At 39.3% G+C, this 17,700-nt stretch overlaps 2 protein-coding genes across 4 annotated transcripts in view; both read right to left on the bottom strand.

The window, feature by feature from the left end:
- LOC309389619 (coagulation factor X-like) overlaps positions 1 to 4,276 on the bottom strand; it is a 37,127-nt gene extending 32,851 nt beyond the window's left edge. Inside the window, exons 1-2 of the mRNA XM_081948171.1 lie at positions 4,062 to 4,276; positions 1,821 to 1,981 (exon numbers count right to left, since the gene is read on the bottom strand). Coding sequence (XP_081804297.1) covers positions 1,821 to 1,981; positions 4,062 to 4,131 — 231 coding nt within the window. The 5' untranslated portion in view covers positions 4,132 to 4,276. The remainder of the gene's footprint in view (positions 1 to 1,820; positions 1,982 to 4,061) is intronic.
- A 7,407-nt stretch (positions 4,277 to 11,683) lies between these two features.
- Positions 11,684 to 17,700, bottom strand: part of MCF2L (MCF.2 cell line derived transforming sequence like) — a 118,938-nt gene continuing 112,921 nt past the window's right edge. The window contains exons 29-32 of one of the 3 annotated variants that reach the window (XM_081946423.1): positions 15,714 to 15,828; positions 15,147 to 15,259; positions 14,047 to 14,150; positions 11,684 to 13,788 (exon numbers count right to left, since the gene is read on the bottom strand). In XM_081946423.1, the coding sequence (XP_081802549.1) occupies positions 13,697 to 13,788; positions 14,047 to 14,150; positions 15,147 to 15,259; positions 15,714 to 15,828 (424 nt within the window). In that variant the 3' untranslated portion in view covers positions 11,684 to 13,696. Of the gene's footprint in view, positions 13,789 to 14,046; positions 14,151 to 15,146; positions 15,260 to 15,713; positions 15,833 to 17,700 lie in introns of all 3 variants that reach the window. The other 2 variants (XM_081946422.1, XM_081946424.1) reach the window with 2 other exon arrangements.

Here is a 17,700-nt window from a genome sequence, read left to right as displayed (position 1 = left end):
GTTGGTACTGGCATCTTGGGAGGTGACCCGAGGCTGGCTTCTGGGCCTGGTGAATGCCTCATTGGGTGAGGGATCCTTACCAGCCGCCTTGAAGGAGGCGGTGGTGAGACCCTTACTTAAGAGGCCTGCACTCGACCCAATGGAGCTAGCTAACTATCGTCCAGTCTCCAACCTTCCGTTTTTAGCGAAGGTTGTCGAGAATGTGGTGGCGCAGCAGTTTCCACAACACCTTGACGAATCCGAGTATCTAGACTCACGCCAGTCCGGCTTCCGACCCGGGCACAGCACAGAGACAGCCTTGGTCGCGTTGGTCGATGATCTCTGGAGGGCCAGAGATAGAGGTTGTTCCTCTATCCTGGTCCTATTAGACCTCTCGGCGGCTTTTGATACCATCGACCATGGTATCCTATTGCGCCGGTTGGAGGGGATAGGAGTCGGAGGTACCGTTTTGCGGTGGTTCGGCTCCTACCTCTCCGACCGGAGGCAATGTGTGTTGACAGGGGGACAGAGGTCGACCCCGAGGCCACTCACTTGTGGAGTGCCACAGGGGTCGGTCCTCTCGCCTCTCCTGTTCAACACATATGTGAAGCCGCTGGGTGAGATCATCCGTGGTTTTGGGGTTGAGTATCACCTCTACGCTGATGATACTCAGCTGTATATTTCAACCCCAAACCACCCCAACGAGGCTGTTGAAGTGATGTCCCGGTGCTTGGAAGCCGTCGGGGTCTGGATGGGGGACAACAGACTTAAACTCAACCCCTCCAAGACCGAGTGGCTGTGGCTACCGGCACCTCGGTTCAGCCAGCTGATTCCATCGCTGGCCATAGGGGGCGAACAATTGCCCCCTGTGGAACGGGCGCGCAATTTGGGCGTCCTCCTTGATGCCCGGCTGTCAATGGATGACCGTGTGGCAGCCGTGGCGAGGGGGGCGTTCCACCAGGTTCGCCTGGTGCGCCAATTGCGCCCCCTACTGGACCGGGATGCCCTACGCACGGTCACTCATGCGCTGGTGACGTCCCGCCTGGATTACTGCAACGCTCTCTACATGGGGCTGCCCTTGGGACGCGCCTGGAGACTGCAGTTGGTTCAGAACGCAGCCGCGCGGGCTGTGATGGGGAGTACGAGGTACTCCCACGTAACACCTCTCCTGCGCGAGCTGCACTGGCTACCTGTGGTTTTTCGGGTGCGTTTCAAGGTGCTGATTACCATCTTTAAAGCGCTCCATGGCACGGGACCTAGTTACTTGCGGGATCGCATCCTCCCACATACATCCCTGCGGCCAATTCGCTCACACAGGGAGGGACTTCTCCTGGTGCCGTCCACTAGGCAATGCCAACGGGCGACACCAAGGAGTAGGGCCTTCTCTGTGATGGGCCCAACCCTCTGGAATGACCTCCCCCCCGACATTAGAACCACTTCTGACCTCCGCTCCTTCCGGCAAAAATTGAAGACTCACCTGTTCCGATTAGCAGGCCTGGCATAATTACAACTGTCCCTCCTGGCAAATGTATTATTATCTGGTTATTTTAGGGTTTTTTAATCTGTTGTGTCTGTTTTAGGGATTTTAAAAAATTTATATTTATTCAGCTTTGTACAGTTCTTTTAATTGCATTTTAACCTCCTCCAAACTGTACATATTTAATTTTTTATTGTATTTTTGTGATATTCTCTATGGACTGTACACCGCCCCGAGTCCCTTCTGGGAGAGGGGGCGGTCTAGAAGCACAAATAAATTGAAATTAAATTGAATTGAAAGTTCATTAGAAACAATAAAAGGTTAGCAGAAGAAGTCGATTTGACCACAATAATTTGTTACTTACGGTCCTCAAATCATCTTGGAAGATTTCTCTTGCTTCCTCCCACGAACATTTCTCTTCCATGCATTCCCGCTCAAGTGATCCTGTTTTAAGCTCCTCTAAGAAATAATTGGCTCTCCTAGCTCTTTGTAAGATGTTGCTGGCTTCCCTGTGCCTTATGAAAACTTAAAAACAGAAACAATGAGCCAGCTGTATTCATCAGACTGAAGTGAAACACCATCCCGCTAGAAATCTCATACCCTATCTTAACTTTCAGTGGGCGCTGAAAAATGTTTTCCATCTGAAATTTTTTTCAACATTTATTCACATCATTTCAGTAAAGGTAAAGGTTGCCCTGACACATATGTGCTAGTCGTTCCCAACTCATCTCCGCTTCAAAGTCAAAGAGCTGTCCAAAGACATCTCCGTGGTCATGTGGCCAACATAACTAAATGCCGAAGGCGCACGGAACGCTGTTACCTTCCCACCAAAGTGGTCCCTATTTTCCTACTTCCATTTTTTACGTGCCTTTGAACTGCTAGGTGGGCAGAAGCTGGGACAAGTAATGGGAGCTCACTCCATTACGTGGCGCTAGGGATTCGACCCGCTAAACTGCAGACCTTTCTAATAACAAGCTCAGCATCTTAGCCTCTTAGCCACTGCATCCCACTGCGAATCATTTCAGTGCTAGCTATCAATTCAGTGTCCCCTAATGCTGCTTGTCCGCATCATTTCCCCTTCTTAACCTCCCTTTCCCCTGAAGGGAGTAGCAATTTCCATTCTGTCTACTTTTTAACAGTAAAGTTATACTACGCAACACATCGTTGACCATTACCAATCAGATTAAATGGCAGTGAGGATGGTAGTCATTGGGATTAGCTCTAGCAGTAATTCTCAACTTTAAAAAATCCTTTCTTGTCTGGGATGGTCAAGTTTTCCTTGATCCTATGGAGTGTCTGAACAGCATAGAGTTAGGTCAGTTTTTAGGCAAATCCCAGTGTATGGGGAAAAAAGTTCTTTTAAAACAGGAAGCTTCTCTCTCTTTTCATAGGACTGATCTAATTCTCTATCTTGCATCATATTTCAAAACAATTTGCTCCAGAATCCAGGAGTGCTCAAGAAATACAAATTGAAATCTCTCTTGTATTTACTGGAGCAATTATTTATTTTGTAGAAACACTAGATATGAAAAGGAATGCATGTATCCTCTGTACTAGCATTTAAAAAGTCTTTTCAATATTTCTCCCACAATTTTATGATTTAAATTTTCTACTTCAAGGACTGAAGAATCGAGGAACCACCCTTCTGGACCAGGCCAAAACTCATCATTGACCAGCATTTTCTTTCTCACTGTGCCCAATCAGAAGCCTCTTGGGTGCTCATAAGTAGGAGACATAGACATTGCCCTTCCCCACTGATGTTGCTTTGCAACTGATATTTGAAGGCATGTTGGCCCCAATCAAGAGGTGACACTGACATTTCAAATCTAGTAGCCCCTGATAGTCCTGTCCTCCATTATTTCCTTGATTCAAAGACCATTAGGCATAATTGCAGTAGGGCTGTATTTTTAAACTCTTTGAAGGAAGCATACAACAGTTTAAAAAAGAATTTGTTGTTAATATTTTATTGTATTTTACATTTACTAACTGGGAACTAAGATGGAATGAAAAGTGGACCAAATGCTTCATTTGTTGCATTTTTGCTTATATTATTCTTTAAAATTTCCTGATAACTTTGAATATATTGTACACAGTTTAAATGATGAAGAATGGGACTTGGTCTTAATTTGTGATTTTAAAATGAAACAATGAATTCACAGCTAGGGTTGTATCATTATTTTGATGCAAAGAATAAAACCACAGCATGTTTACTATAAATCCCCTCCTTGAAAAGGAATATTGAAAAGAGATTTTTGTTCACTGTTTTTTTTATAAAACTTCATAAGTTGATTACAGAAAAATTAAGCTATAAAATGCTAAATGTTTAAATGCATCGTATAACGTTTCTGTTCAGATGCCTTTCCTCATACTAGTATCTGCAATATGCAACCATCAGAAATGTTTCAATAATGCTTCAACTTGTTAAGTTTTTATCTTATTCTTAGAATGTTTATTGCTGACTTATGATGCATTAAAATCTGGTTTAGTAAAATCTTAGCTATAGGTTTTCTAAGACATTAAACACTATGTCATAAAAGTTAAATTACAGAAAACAAGGAAAGCATTTAATTCATGACCACAACAAACATTTTCAGATGTGCCATACCTGAAGCCCTTGTAATGGGAGATGCAAGCAAAAGAAGGCAAAGCAAAACACCGAAGTGACAGGAAATCATGATGAAACCAAAATGTTGTGTCCAAACAGTGTACTGATATTTCAGCAAGGACTCTGAGAGCAAAGTTCTCTGTTTCAACGCTTTGGTTGGAGGAGGGGTGTAGAAGAGAGAGCTCCTAAAAACCCTAACACTGGCTCTGGCACACCAGATAGGCCAAAAGAAGGGGATGGGGGAGGGGAAAAATCAGGTTTTAAATTCCGGTAGACTCAAAACAGGCGGGATTTATTTTAAATAAACCAGTAGATAAAATCAAGTGGAAGAAAGCTTGAAAGCATCAGAACAGACAGGTGAAATATTTCAAATAGTAACAATGAAATTTAGAAGACTGTCAGTTCTGGCAAGCCCACAGGCCCGGAGCTGCCATTCGGGTGGGGGAAGCCATGGGAGTCTCCGGGAATCGTGCTTACCAGCTGGGGATCTCCCTCCTCTACAAGCAATCCAGATGAGAACACTTCCTAACTCTCCATGACTGATTGCCGGGTGGTTTTCACTCTGGGTCATCTGAGGTGATGGGGTATGTGCGGGGGTGGGGGTTATCCTATATATCGCATAAAGTATAAAAGGCGGTGGGGAGCATCGAGTGTCAGCTCTGACAATTTATTCATTGCCTTAGTGCTTTGTTGGTCAACCGTGCCGGAAAAGTTAAACTGCATTTTCAAGCTGTAACTGAGTTTGACTGTTTTCCTTAACCTGACAAAGACTTAATATTTAATGATAAAAGGGCAAAACCTGGACAGCTAATAAGGCAGGGTGATCAAAGGAGGTGGTTGTGATACTCATTAAAAAAAAACAGTCAGTGTTTTGAGTGCGCTATGGTGGCTGCCATTTTTACTTTTTTGGACATTTCATTTTATGTTTACTTTCATGACTTGCAGACACCTCCAAGGAGGGAGTTCTGAACCTCAAAGAATCCTAATTCCCTATTTGGTGACCCTGATACTGTTCCGATTTATTTCATGTATATAAGGTGACCAACTTTTTTACAATGAAAAGGAGGACAAATAAATTGGAAAAAATATATCGTAAGTAAAAGAAATATTTTATTCATTGCAACAATAATACACTAAAATATGATATATGCATAATAAAAACATTTGCAACGTTTTATATTGTAATTATGCTTACATGCCTGTTAATTATTATTTAAATGAGTACTTTTCCATTGAATTAATATTTTTGTCAATGTATCATCTTCTAACAATATATTGGAAATATCTGAACAAGAAATATCCTTCATATTGAATTTTACGGCAAGTGCTGCAGCTAGAGTATCAACATTCAATCTCGATTTCTCACTTGTCGAAAAATCATTGGCAATTGAAAAAAACTCTTTCAACTGCTGCATTAGTTCCAGGGCAGCACAACGTAAATTGAACAAATATAAATAAATGTTCACATGGAATATGTTCATTTTTGAAATGGCTGAAAATATCCACCCATCTTTTATCAATTTCAACATGTTGATTTTCCCATTGTATTAATTTTTCAGAATTTAAATATACATTCAGTCTTCTAATTTCTTCAAAGAGACAATTGTTGTCTATTTTAATGTCTGGCATTTCTTTAGATAAAAACTCAACACAAGATTCAACATCTGTTCAATATACTTGCGATGAAGTAAAAAAAAACACCATTAAAAACTGTTTAATAAAATACGTCACATAATGCGCAACAGATTAGCCTTCAAATATCAAAAAGGAGGACATGTAGGAGGACACTTTTCGAGGGAGGACAGAACTTATAAAAGAAGGACTGTCCTCCCTAAAGGAGGACGGTTGGTCACCTTAATGTATAGCTACAGTTCAATCTGATTTCTCTGGCACAAGTTTGTTAGTTTATAACACTCAACACACCTTGAATACCTCATTTGGTTTTTAAAATGTAAAATAGACATTAATTTCTTCATTAAATGGAAGAAGTCTGACCAATGAGCATAATAAAGAATCCCTATTTTATTACCCATTGCCGACTGAAATATTACTTGAAATATTACAGATGTGTCCCTCATGTGAAATATCAATACTGGTGGTCAGAGAGGCCCAGAGTCACCAATGAGTTCCACCAACCACCAATGAGTGGTTGAACAAGAAGTTGATCACTGTATTTTTCCTTCAAGCTTATATTCAAATTTTTATTTTTATAAGTGCTGACTAGTGACAAAATTCTTGTTAAATGTTATGGCTTGTAAGTACTATTTGCACTTATTTGGAACAAAATTCTAGCTAAAAAGGAGAACTAGAACCTGAAATATGGAAAAACCAACATTAAAGCACAATGTTCAATTACTCAAAATCACAAACTGTGTGTGCTGCAAGGAAGTGTTGTTAAGAGAGAGATAGAGTAATTGCTTAATTAAATCCTAACAGCAGATTGGTAAACCAAGTACCAATCTACCAACTGAGTTTCATAACATGCTTTGTCACTGAATTAAGCACAGTAGTTCAGCCTTGTTTATGCCCAACAAATTTGGTATGGATTGTGGCATCGTAAGTATTCTTAGGAAACTAGCAAGATACTTGGTGATTTCAATAACCTTGCCCTGAAATGCACAAGAAACTGGTTTCAAATTGAGAACCAACATACACTTCAGTAATTTTGTACAACAGATGTGTTCTGTAATAATTTCTTTTAATTTTTATGCTGCAGATTTTAAAAAATTAAAACATTAGACTTCTAAGCTTTGAAATTCATTAATTTAGCAGACAATACTAAAGGTTACTATAATAAACTCCATAGTTTTATGATTTTAAGTTATGTGTCTGCAAATATATGTGAAAATTGAATCCTTTCCAATACAAAAGCAGTATTATCTCTTTTTTTAAAAAGCAATTTGGATTTTTTCTAAACACATTTAAAAGTTTAATGAGGATTTGGAAAAAGGGAAGACCTTAATGCAGCATGGCAGTATAAGATTATCTGTCAGAAAGTATGATTATATTAATATTTATAAATTTATTATATTTTTAAAAAAATAAAGATTTTTTTTAAAGTTAAGATGGGAAAGACTGTTCATTTTGGAATGGGGGAAAATATTCATCAAGTAGAAAAAACAGAGAAATAATAGTTTCCTGAAAAAAGTATGTGCATGATACAAGATGTGAGAAAAGAATTTCTGCAAAACAGAAAAGAGGAAGCATGACTTGCAAAGTTATGAAAATTTGGAAATGTTTCAATGATATAATGCCCTTTTCTTCCCTGCTCTGAGATGTTGCAGCAATAGCTGAAAAAGCCTACAGAGAACATGCATTTTCTCAATTTTATCTGTTTTATCTAAGGCTCTGTTTTAGGCCCAGTACTCTTCAACATCTTCATCAATGATCTGGATGAGGGGATAAATGGGGAACTCATCAAATTTTCAGATGACACCAAGATGGCAGGAATAGCCAACACTCCAGAAGACAGGCTTAAGATACAGAAGGGTCTTGACAAACTTAAACATTGGGCACTATCTAAAAAAATGAAAATCAATGGTGAAAAAAGTTAGGTTCTACATTTAGGCAAGAAAAACAAAATGCACAGGTACAGTATAGGTGGTACCTTGCTCAATAGTAGTAACAGTGAGAGGGATCTTGGAGTTCTAGTGGACAACCATTTAAATATGAGCCAGCAGTGTGCAGCAGCTGCCAAAAAAGCCAACACAGTTCTAGGCTGCATCAACAGAGGGATAGAATCAAGATCACGTGAAGTGTTAATACCACTTTATAATGCCTTGGTAAGGCCACACTTGGAAGACTGCATTCAGTTTTGGTTGCCACGATGTAAAAAAGATGTGGAGACTCTAGAAAAAGTATAGAGAAGAGCAACAAAGATGATTAGGGGACTGGAGACTAAACATATGAAGAATAGTTGCAGGAACTGGGTATGTCTAGTTTAATGAAAAGAAGAACTAGGGGGACATGATAACAGTGTTCCAATATCTCAGGGGTTGCCACAAAGAAGAGGGAGTCAAACTATTCTCCAAAGCACCTGAGGGCAAGACAAGAAGCAATGGGTGGAAACTAATCAAGGAGAGAAGCAACTTAGAACTGAGGAGAAACTTCCTGACAGTTAGAACAATTAATCAGTGGAACAGCTTGCCTCCAGAAGTTGTGAATGCCCCAACACTGGAAGTCCTTAAGATGATGTTGGATAGCCATTTGTCTGAAATGGTATAGGGTTTCCTGCCTCGGCAGGGGGTTGGACTAGAAGACCTCCAAGGTTCCTTCCAACTCTGCTATTGTGTTGTATTATCTGATAAATTATTTTAAAATAATTTGGATCTTCCATAATTTTTAATTTTTAAAAACAGAAATTTTGTGGGACAGCCCTTAAATGGGATCTGGGAAATGAGATTTATCTGTCCTAATTAAAACCACTCCTCTAGATTTTATTATTTGTAGTGCCCACAAAAACAAACAAACAACCCCTGAACTTGACAAATGGAGATCTTTCATTTAGAAAAAATGGTATATAGGATGATTCTCATTCCACTGAATGCTGAATGGTCTTCTAGGGCCATTTCTGAATGTTGGCCACCTGAAAATCTAGAACTTCAATTTTCCAATGGCTGGCTGGGTGATTCTGGGAGTTGAAATTCACACATGTTGAACAGGCCAAGGCTGAGAAATTCTGTTCTCTGCCTTTTAAAAAAAATATTTTAGATTTTTTATCCTGCCTTTATTATTTTTATAAATAATACAAGGACATGAACATACCTAATACTCTTTCCTCCTATTTTTTTTTCTCACAAACAGCAACTTTGTGAGAGTTGGGCTGAGAGAGTATGACTGGCCCAAAATCACCCTGCCGACTTTCATGTCTGAAGCAGGTCTAGAACTCACAATTTCCTGGTTTCTAGTTTAGTGCCTAATCCACTGGCTCTATAATCCCTTCATAATCCCTCATAACATTCAGGTAATCCACATCATAGCTAGTTTGGTTTTGATACAAGTCCTGGTAGAAGACAAAGGAACATGTTAAATATAAAGTTACACACATAATAGACATTTTTATTTATTCTCCCAAAATTGAAGCCTCAATATTAGTGGTCCAAAAGAAAAGCAATATAATCAAGTTATAACATTATTTGTCAGCTCCAGTGAGCCCACGGGTCCGGAATCGTGCTTACCAGCTGGGGATCTCCCTCTTCCACAAGCAATTCAGCTGAGAACTCTCCATAATTCTCCATGAATGACTGCCAGGTGGTTTTCACTCTGGGTCATGAGGTGATGGGGGGTGGGTGGGTAAGTGCACGGGGGTGGGGTTTATCCCAAATATCACATAAAGTATAAAAGGTGTTGGGGAGCACCAGATGTCAGCTCTGACAATTTATTCATTGCCTTAGTGCTTTGTTGGTCAGTTCGTGTTGGAGGAGATAAGCTGCATTTTCAAACCGTCTCTGTGTTTGACTGTTTTCCTTAACCCTTCGGAACCTGACGGTTTTGTCAGAGCTCACACCATGGCTGAAGGTACAGTGCTTGGGTTGGAGGCTGCAGACTTGGGGGGAGTCTGCCGTGGCAACTGATACAACTGTGCGGGAGGCTGTGTCAGGGCCAGCAGGAGAGGCACCATTGAATGTAAGGCCTAAGGACCTCTCGGTGGCATGGAAGCCTACAGCAGAACTTCTAGAGACCGATGTGGGGCAGGCCCATGCAGGAATGACAGGGGATTTTTGTTTCTACCATAGTTTTCCATAAAGCTCGACTTTAGGAAAGAGAAACAAGATATGTATTGCCAACGTAAGAAGTTTTAACAACTGATCTGTAATCTGATGCATATGCTTGTAAGAACCCATCCAACACCATTGTTTTGCAATGCCACAATCTCTCTCCAACCACTGCCCTGTCCATTATCTCAGAAGCCCATTGCCCAAAACATTTCCTGCAGCACCTCTATGGTTTGGCTGCCCACTGTGGAGGAGTAAATCCAATTGTCGTCTGATATGTACCTTTCACACCATTGGGTGAAATGGGTTCCAGAAGGGGCGAGTGGGGGAGCATGGAAGGCCTCTGTGGTCCCGAACCCCTGGCGGGCCCAGACACCATTTTAAGCTTTACTGTAGTGGTAATATTGAAGACCATTGTTATTTTGAGTTTAATAACATATTTTGATTTCTTTCTCCTACCGGTATTATTAAGAGTGTAGAAGTTCAGAACTCATTTTGAGGTAACTTGTTTGTTTTTTATTCTTGTTATTGCATACAGGAGAAAGGTAGGGAATCTTCACATGGCTACAAAGCTTTTCTTATGGTGAAAGTCCCAAACATCCGATTCCTATTTCATTCATGTGCCAACCAGTCAAGATCAGGTCTTGCAGTTTCATGACCATAAACATCGTTAGATACTAGCAACTGTCATAATGGTTTCCACCAAGGTCCGCTGTTCCGGTGGGAGCAAAGGTTCAATCTCATTGGTCGAAAGGTCTGACAGCTCCCTATAAAAGGGCTGCTGTCAGACTCAACCTTCGTTGGATTGTACATGGTTGTTCTGTTACAATAAAGAGCTGTTGTTGCCTTTAGCCTAAGTGTGCCTTTCCTTTATCCAATCTAACACTGGCGACGAGGGTGGGATTGGAAGGCAACTAGATGAACCAAAAAGAGGGTAGCAATCCAGCAAGTAAATCCAGCCCGGAGCTCAGCGTGGCTTCGAGCAGCCATTTTTGAGTGGCAAACTCAAAACTCCCTCAGAACACAAAATGGCCATGCACACCCCACCGACTCCATACGACCCAGTCACCGAGCACTGGGAATCGTATATGCTGAGGTTCGACTGCTTCCTCGAAGCCAAAGACCACATGGGCCTTTCTGAAGGCCGAAAGAAGAACATGTTCCTGGGTTACTGTGGAAGGGAAGTGTTCGAAACAGCCAAAGACCTATCTGAGCCAACGCCGCTCCAATTGGTCGCTTGGTCGGTGCTCCAACAGTCGCTGAGGACACACTACGCTCCCAAGCTGTTTAAGCATGTCCGCTGGCACAAATTTAATATTCGCAATCAAAAGGAAGGTGAATCGATCAACGAGTACATTGCGGCATTAAGAAAGCCCACAGCGTACTCCAAACATGGTGCCAGGATTTTAATAAAAATCTTGGGGCTGTTGTTGTTTATTGGAAGCTTCTGCACGGGATCTGGCACGGGGTACCTCTAGAATTTGGTCACCCATGGGGTATGTCTGCTATTATAAAGGAGCTCTTGGCGGCCTGCAAGACATTTGGGTTTGCTTTTTAATGTTATGCTTTTAAATCAGTTTGCTTGAGTTAATAATAAAGCTTAAAATCCATTTATTTACTGGTCTGCTTACTGTCTTTGAATCCAAAAGAGCAAATTACCTGGTCACCAGATCACTGCCCTGACACTTGCCAAAAGACAAATTTAGATTATAAAACAAATAGTTTTGGGGAAAGAGGAGAAGACAGTCTTGAAAGGGGAGAATATAGTCTCTATTCCTAAGCATCTGAAATGATGCTTTAGGAATAGAGACCATATGGGCTTTGTCTTGTTCTGCGAAACAAAACAAAATCAAAATAATACACCCATGTGCACTTGAGTGCGCACACACAGACACACACTTCTATACGTTCAGACCAACCAACAAGTAATGCTTAAATTTATTCAAAGTATCATACATACAATAAGGATACTGGATTCTGTAGTAGTAATTTACATCGGCAGTAAAAAATTGAAATATTGGCTATTAAAGTGCAATGATACATGTACAAGCACATGAAATGACACCGGCAAGTATAAAGTAAACAGGAATTGATAGGAGAGCCCTCTGCAGAGCTAGGTTTCCCTGTGGTAGCTCTTTACAAAAGCCAATGATAACAGACCATTTTATATGGTATATTAAGAAGTCACTTATTGTTTCCCAAGCCAATTGGCAGAGGAAAGACGTGACAAGCCCTATGTATGTACTCCAGCATTACATTCTTCCTTCTCGGCCAATGTTGTAAATAAAAAAAAAAGTTTCTTTTCTCTTTTTGTTACACCCATATTTACAAAATAAGTTACAAAGAATATTGCTAGTAGATTAGCAGAAAAGAACCAACACTGGCTTTGCCAGCATGGCCCAATTTTCTGAGAAGGTTCAGGGAAAGATAGATCATGCTGAAAGCATATTAATTAAAGCCTTGGAAAGACTACACACTGATGCTTTTTAAAAAGCTGAAATGCAAGGACTGGAAGATTATAAATAGATATTTTTACATTAATACATAACACGTAAACATATAAACACACATACAAAAATAATATCTTGGTGAACTAACCAGAGTCAGCTGCAGTTGGCTGGAAACCTTTCTGACATTTGGAACAATCAAAGTCAGTGGTTATATACACTAAGCCAAAATGCAGACAAACCTGTTATATTTCTACTGTTTTCATAAATATTGAAAGTCAAACATTCATTTCCACATAACACCAGCATGAGCTGTAAATTAATTCAGATGTATGAGTAAATCCAGCATGGTTTAAATGTGGTTTTAAGTCAGGGGTGTCCGAAATTGGCAACTTTAAGACTTGTGGACTTCAACTCCCAGAATTCCCCAGCCAGCCATGCTGGCTGGGGAATTCTGGGAGTTGAAGTCCACAAGTCTTAAAGTTGCCAAGTTTGGACACCCCTGTTTTAAGTAGTCCTTCCTTTGGCAAGATAGATTTATAAATCGTTTTCTTAGAAGAATTTGTCTGTACAATATTACTCTATTTCACACAAAGAAAGTAAAATACTTAATAATTTATTTCCTATTCCTGTGTGAGACGCCTTCAGTTTTGCAACAAACTGATTTTTTTTTTTAAAAAAAGCAGCAGTAGGATTTCAGTCACACAGAGAATTAGAAAATTCTAAAATGATTGAACAGCTTTTGGCCTAGTTGCCAAAAGACAAAAGCTTGAGGACAGAGGACAATTTTGTGACATTGTAGTATCATCTTAACTAATGCAAAAATCGATTGCAATATTTTCACTTCTTTTTTTTTTAAACAAAGATTTGTATGTCCAAATAAATACTAAATTATCATAATTCCATAAACAATAGTAATTGGTCTTAAAATTTGGTTCAGTGTTAAAAATATTTCAGATTATCAATTTTTTCATCATAGCTAAAGGAAATGCCACAGAAAATGAAGTTAGAAAAGAATTATGGTATTACATCAAATTAGCAAATTACTCAACTCTGTCATTTCCTGCACATTATATTTTGACCCCAGATGGCTTTTATTCATTTATTTATGAAGATTAAGTTTTTCAGTTGTTTTCTACATTCTATATTAATTTAGTAATCATTGTTTTAGCTAGTCAGATTTACACAATGGAAATTACTGGCTGCTGGTAATATTCTTCCTTAGATATCTATGACAAAATCCATTTCATTCTTGAAGAGTGATAGGTTTCTATGCTGGCAGCTTCCAGAAGAGTTATTCCCACTAATCCATCACCAGTGTATTCAGATTCTTCAAGAATACCCACTAAACCATCTTTAAACACAAGAGGAACAACTGAGAAATGTGCAATTATGATGCTTCTTTACTTCTTTAACATCTGATAGTCACATTGGCAGTTTTAAATCTTCAGAGAGTTGTGGTGGAACTTTCAATTTAACCCTTAGTATCTGAGAAGGGGTTGCTGACATTGCAATTTTCACTACAACTTGAAGATGAACTCAATGTACTTGAACCCGCCGCAGATTCTGAAAAAAAAACACCCCACATATATATTAGGTTTGTATATATTTCTAAATTGCTTACTGTAATGTTCCCTAAGTGATGTAAAAGAAACTTGCAAAAATAAAACTGAATAAATCCATTTCTGTAAAACAATATAGATACAAACATCTGTATAGTACAACATTCCATCTAAGGGGAAGGGATATCTAAGCAAATACAATTTTTTAAAGATATATTTGATAAATGAAACTAAACGCAAACATCTGCAAAGCGAACCTTACCTAAGCTGCTGAGAGAGAAAGCAGATTTGGAGTTACTGAGTAATGGTATCAAAATGTTGATAGGGACCCACCCTTCTTTGTTTGTGCTCAAATTTCTCAGATACCTAAAAATACACATTTGCTGTCAAACTGTTGAAAAACCCAGTATCTACAAGAAATCAAAACATTATGGCTAAATTCAGAAGCAATATAGCCACCCCATGTTTAGATATAGATCAGGGTGGGTTCCTGCCGGATCGCACCGGATCGCGCGCTCCCTTTCGGCACTAAACCCGGATGTACGGTCTTGCCCCGCCCCTGGCGACGCGACGACGCTTGCCTGCGCTCCACCAGCTCGGCTGGGAACGGAGACGTTTCCTCAGCGGAGCGGAGTGCCTGAAAGGGACACAGGCTCAGCCTGCCAGGCTGCCACCACTCCACTGAAGACATTGCTGAGCAGAGAAACGTCTCCGTTCCCAGCCGAGCTGGTGGAGCGCAGGCAAGCGTCGTCGCGTCGCCAGGGGCGGGGCAAGACCGTACTTCCGGGTTTAGCGCCGAAAGGGAGTGCGCGATCCGGCAGGAACCCACCACTGATATAGATGGTATTTGGAATGTAATCTTATATATACACTCTGAACATTCCAGATTTCCAGCAGTTGTATGAATGCAAGTTAGACTCTCATTTTCCCACCTCTTATTTTGGGGGTAGGGCTTATATTGGGCACATGTGTAAAAATCAAGCTAGGTCTTATTTTCAGGATAGCTCTTATTTGGGGGGAAAAACAGTATTTGTACTGAATTGTTTTACTTTGCTTTATTGTAGTTTTGTCAAAGACTGTTCTTATAATGGGAGATGGGGGGGAGGAAGCAATATCATAAGTTTCTTCAAGATTTCTTAACCATACTTATATATCTAGAATAGTATATACCAGGGGTGTCCAAACTTGGGAACTTTAAGACTTGTGGACTTCAACTCCCAGAATTCCCCAGCCAGCCATGCTGGCTGGGGAATTCTGGGAGTTGAAGTCCACAAGTCTTAAAGTTCCCAAGTTTGGACACCCCTGGTATATATATATTGGGCAAAAGTATATTTCAATATATTTTGTATTAAAATACAATACCAAAGACCATCTGCTGCTTCATGGATTAGCTGAACTAACTCTCCACTGTTCAGGATCAAGCTGTTTGAGTTGCCTTTATCATAACTGGCTATGACAGTATATTTACCAGGAACCTAAATATAAAAATGAGAAACCACAGTTGGTTTAATAAGAAATGACCATCTAAGTATTAGAACTATCACAATAAATAGACATTTAATAATAAATAAACATTTGAGACATAACTAAACAGTGGTATCAGTTTAGTTTTTCTATAATGAAGTTCCCAATTGCAGTCTTTCGGGTTAAATTAAAGACCCATTTTATAACATTTCAGGATTACAGCTTTCTGTGTATGACTTTACATTCACACATATAAATATTCAGGACCTTTAAGAAATGTTATAATTATAATTTATAATTATGTTATGTTATTAATAGATACATTAGAATTGTTCAAATCTATCTATCTATAATTCTTTTCTGTAATTATAAAAAAAAAACACATTGATTTTTCCTTAGTGATTACTTATTCAGTGAGTGGATCCATATATTTCATCACATTTCTACAATAAAGATGAAAGTTACCAATTTCTTCTCTCCCTTTCCCTCTTCTTCTGCATCTGATGAATTAAATGGGTCTTCTGCACTTGACCAACCATCATTTTCTTCAGAAGCATCAAGAGATTGAAAGGTTTTGGACAAACCTGAATCAATCAATATTTATTATTATTATAAGGGATCTGAGATTCTCTCTCTCAGATATATACACCCAGAGACACACGTATAGTTTTAATATAAAGATAAAGAATCCACTTGGAACTAGGAATAACAAAACAAAATTAATTAAAAAGTGGGTCTAGTTCTTTTTTCCTGCTATTAGTCTTACATTCCCTGAATTTTGGTTTCAAACATGAATAATTTTTCATTAAACCATATAGAAATATTTAATAATACCACTATTTAATATTTTGTATTACAACATATAAAAAAGTACAAAACAAGGAACTCATTCAATACTGGCAAAAATATGCTTAGAACAAGCAAATTATAACCACTTCATTTAATTTCAAATCACTCATTTCCAGAATAAGTAACTACTACAGAAATATACATTATCTCTATTTAACAATACAACTTCAAACAACTGCCCATATCGTTTAATGCATCTTTCTATATTGGTTCACTATTCTATCTTCCTGTCCTACTTTATTTATCACAGGCAAGAAAGTAAACATATAGCTGCATAAATATAGCAATAGCACTTAGAGTTATATACCGCTTCACAGTGCTTTACAGCCCTCTCTAAGCAATTTACAGAGTCAGCCTCTTGCCCCCAACAATCTGGGTCCTCATTTTACCCACTTCGGAAGGATGGAAGGGTGAGTCAACCTTAAGCCTGGTGAGATTCGACCTCTCAAACTGCTGACAGCAGAAGTAGCCTGCAGTACTGCACTCTAACCACTGCACAATTTATAATTAGAAAATGTTTAGTTGATAATGATGACACCTAGTTTCTATTGAATAAAATAGGTGGGATGCAATTGACAGGATGGTTCGGGGAAAATTTGAATGTATTTCTCCTAATAGCTAAAGGTATTCAAGTACATTTAATCCCTCCCTATTGTTACCAGTAAATAGAATAATTTCTTTAATGGACAGTGTCTGGAAATGTCAAACAAACGAAACACAGGAGAGATACTTGTGTCTGTGAATTTTTCTTTCTGTGATTTTTGCAGTCTGTAACTATCACTTCCACCAGATCCTGAAGGCATTTATATTTAGTTAGTCATAGACTGCCAGTGTAATGCAGAGGTCAATGGATTGCATTGAATTGTAGCTCCTGACATCTTGAAAGAACAAAATGTCAGAAGCTACAATTATGGAACACATCTAGATTGCTCCTCATTATGATTTCATCATAATGGTAAATGGGGAACTCTCTGATTACCCTGTTTTCCTGAAAATAAAACCACCCCAGATAATAAGCCCAATCGGGCTTTTGAGCGTATGCGCTAAAATAAGCCCTATCCCCAAAATAAGCCCTCCCTGAAAATATTGCTACACAGCAGTAGCCATGAGGTGATCACGCTTGCCACCTCCTGCACCCCCAAAATAATAAGACCTCCCAGAAAATAAGGCCACGTGCTTATTTCAGGGGTCAAAGACCCTGTCTTATTTTTGGGGAAACATGGTACATCCTGACATCTTTAGAAGCAGAAATATGCAGATCCATACAACAAGTAGAAATTCTAAAAAGAACTAAAAAGGAAGCTTTTATTAAATAAATGGGCACAAATGAAGAATGAAAAGGCGACAATCCTATCTACAAAATCCAACTAGGACTAACTTGAGCAAGCAACCTGTGTTTGAGAGCAGGTCTGTTATGTCTCAAGTAGGCAAGGAAAGAAAGCCACAACAAATCACACCATGCAGAAAGCTCAATGATCTAGGCCTAAGAAAAAATATGTTACCTTGCCTGCCTTGGGCTGTTAGTAAAAGGTAAGTAGCGCTGACCCACTTTGCCCTGTTCCATGTTAACACAGACTTTGCATCTGTGAAAGAACTGAATAAT

Source organism: Natrix helvetica (assembly GCF_964273705.1).
Source record: "Natrix helvetica genome assembly, chromosome: 3".
Taxonomy (NCBI): Eukaryota; Metazoa; Chordata; class Lepidosauria; order Squamata; family Natricidae; genus Natrix; species Natrix helvetica.
Note: the sequence above shows the minus strand (reverse complement) of the source record. Positions and strands in the feature narration are given on the sequence as shown.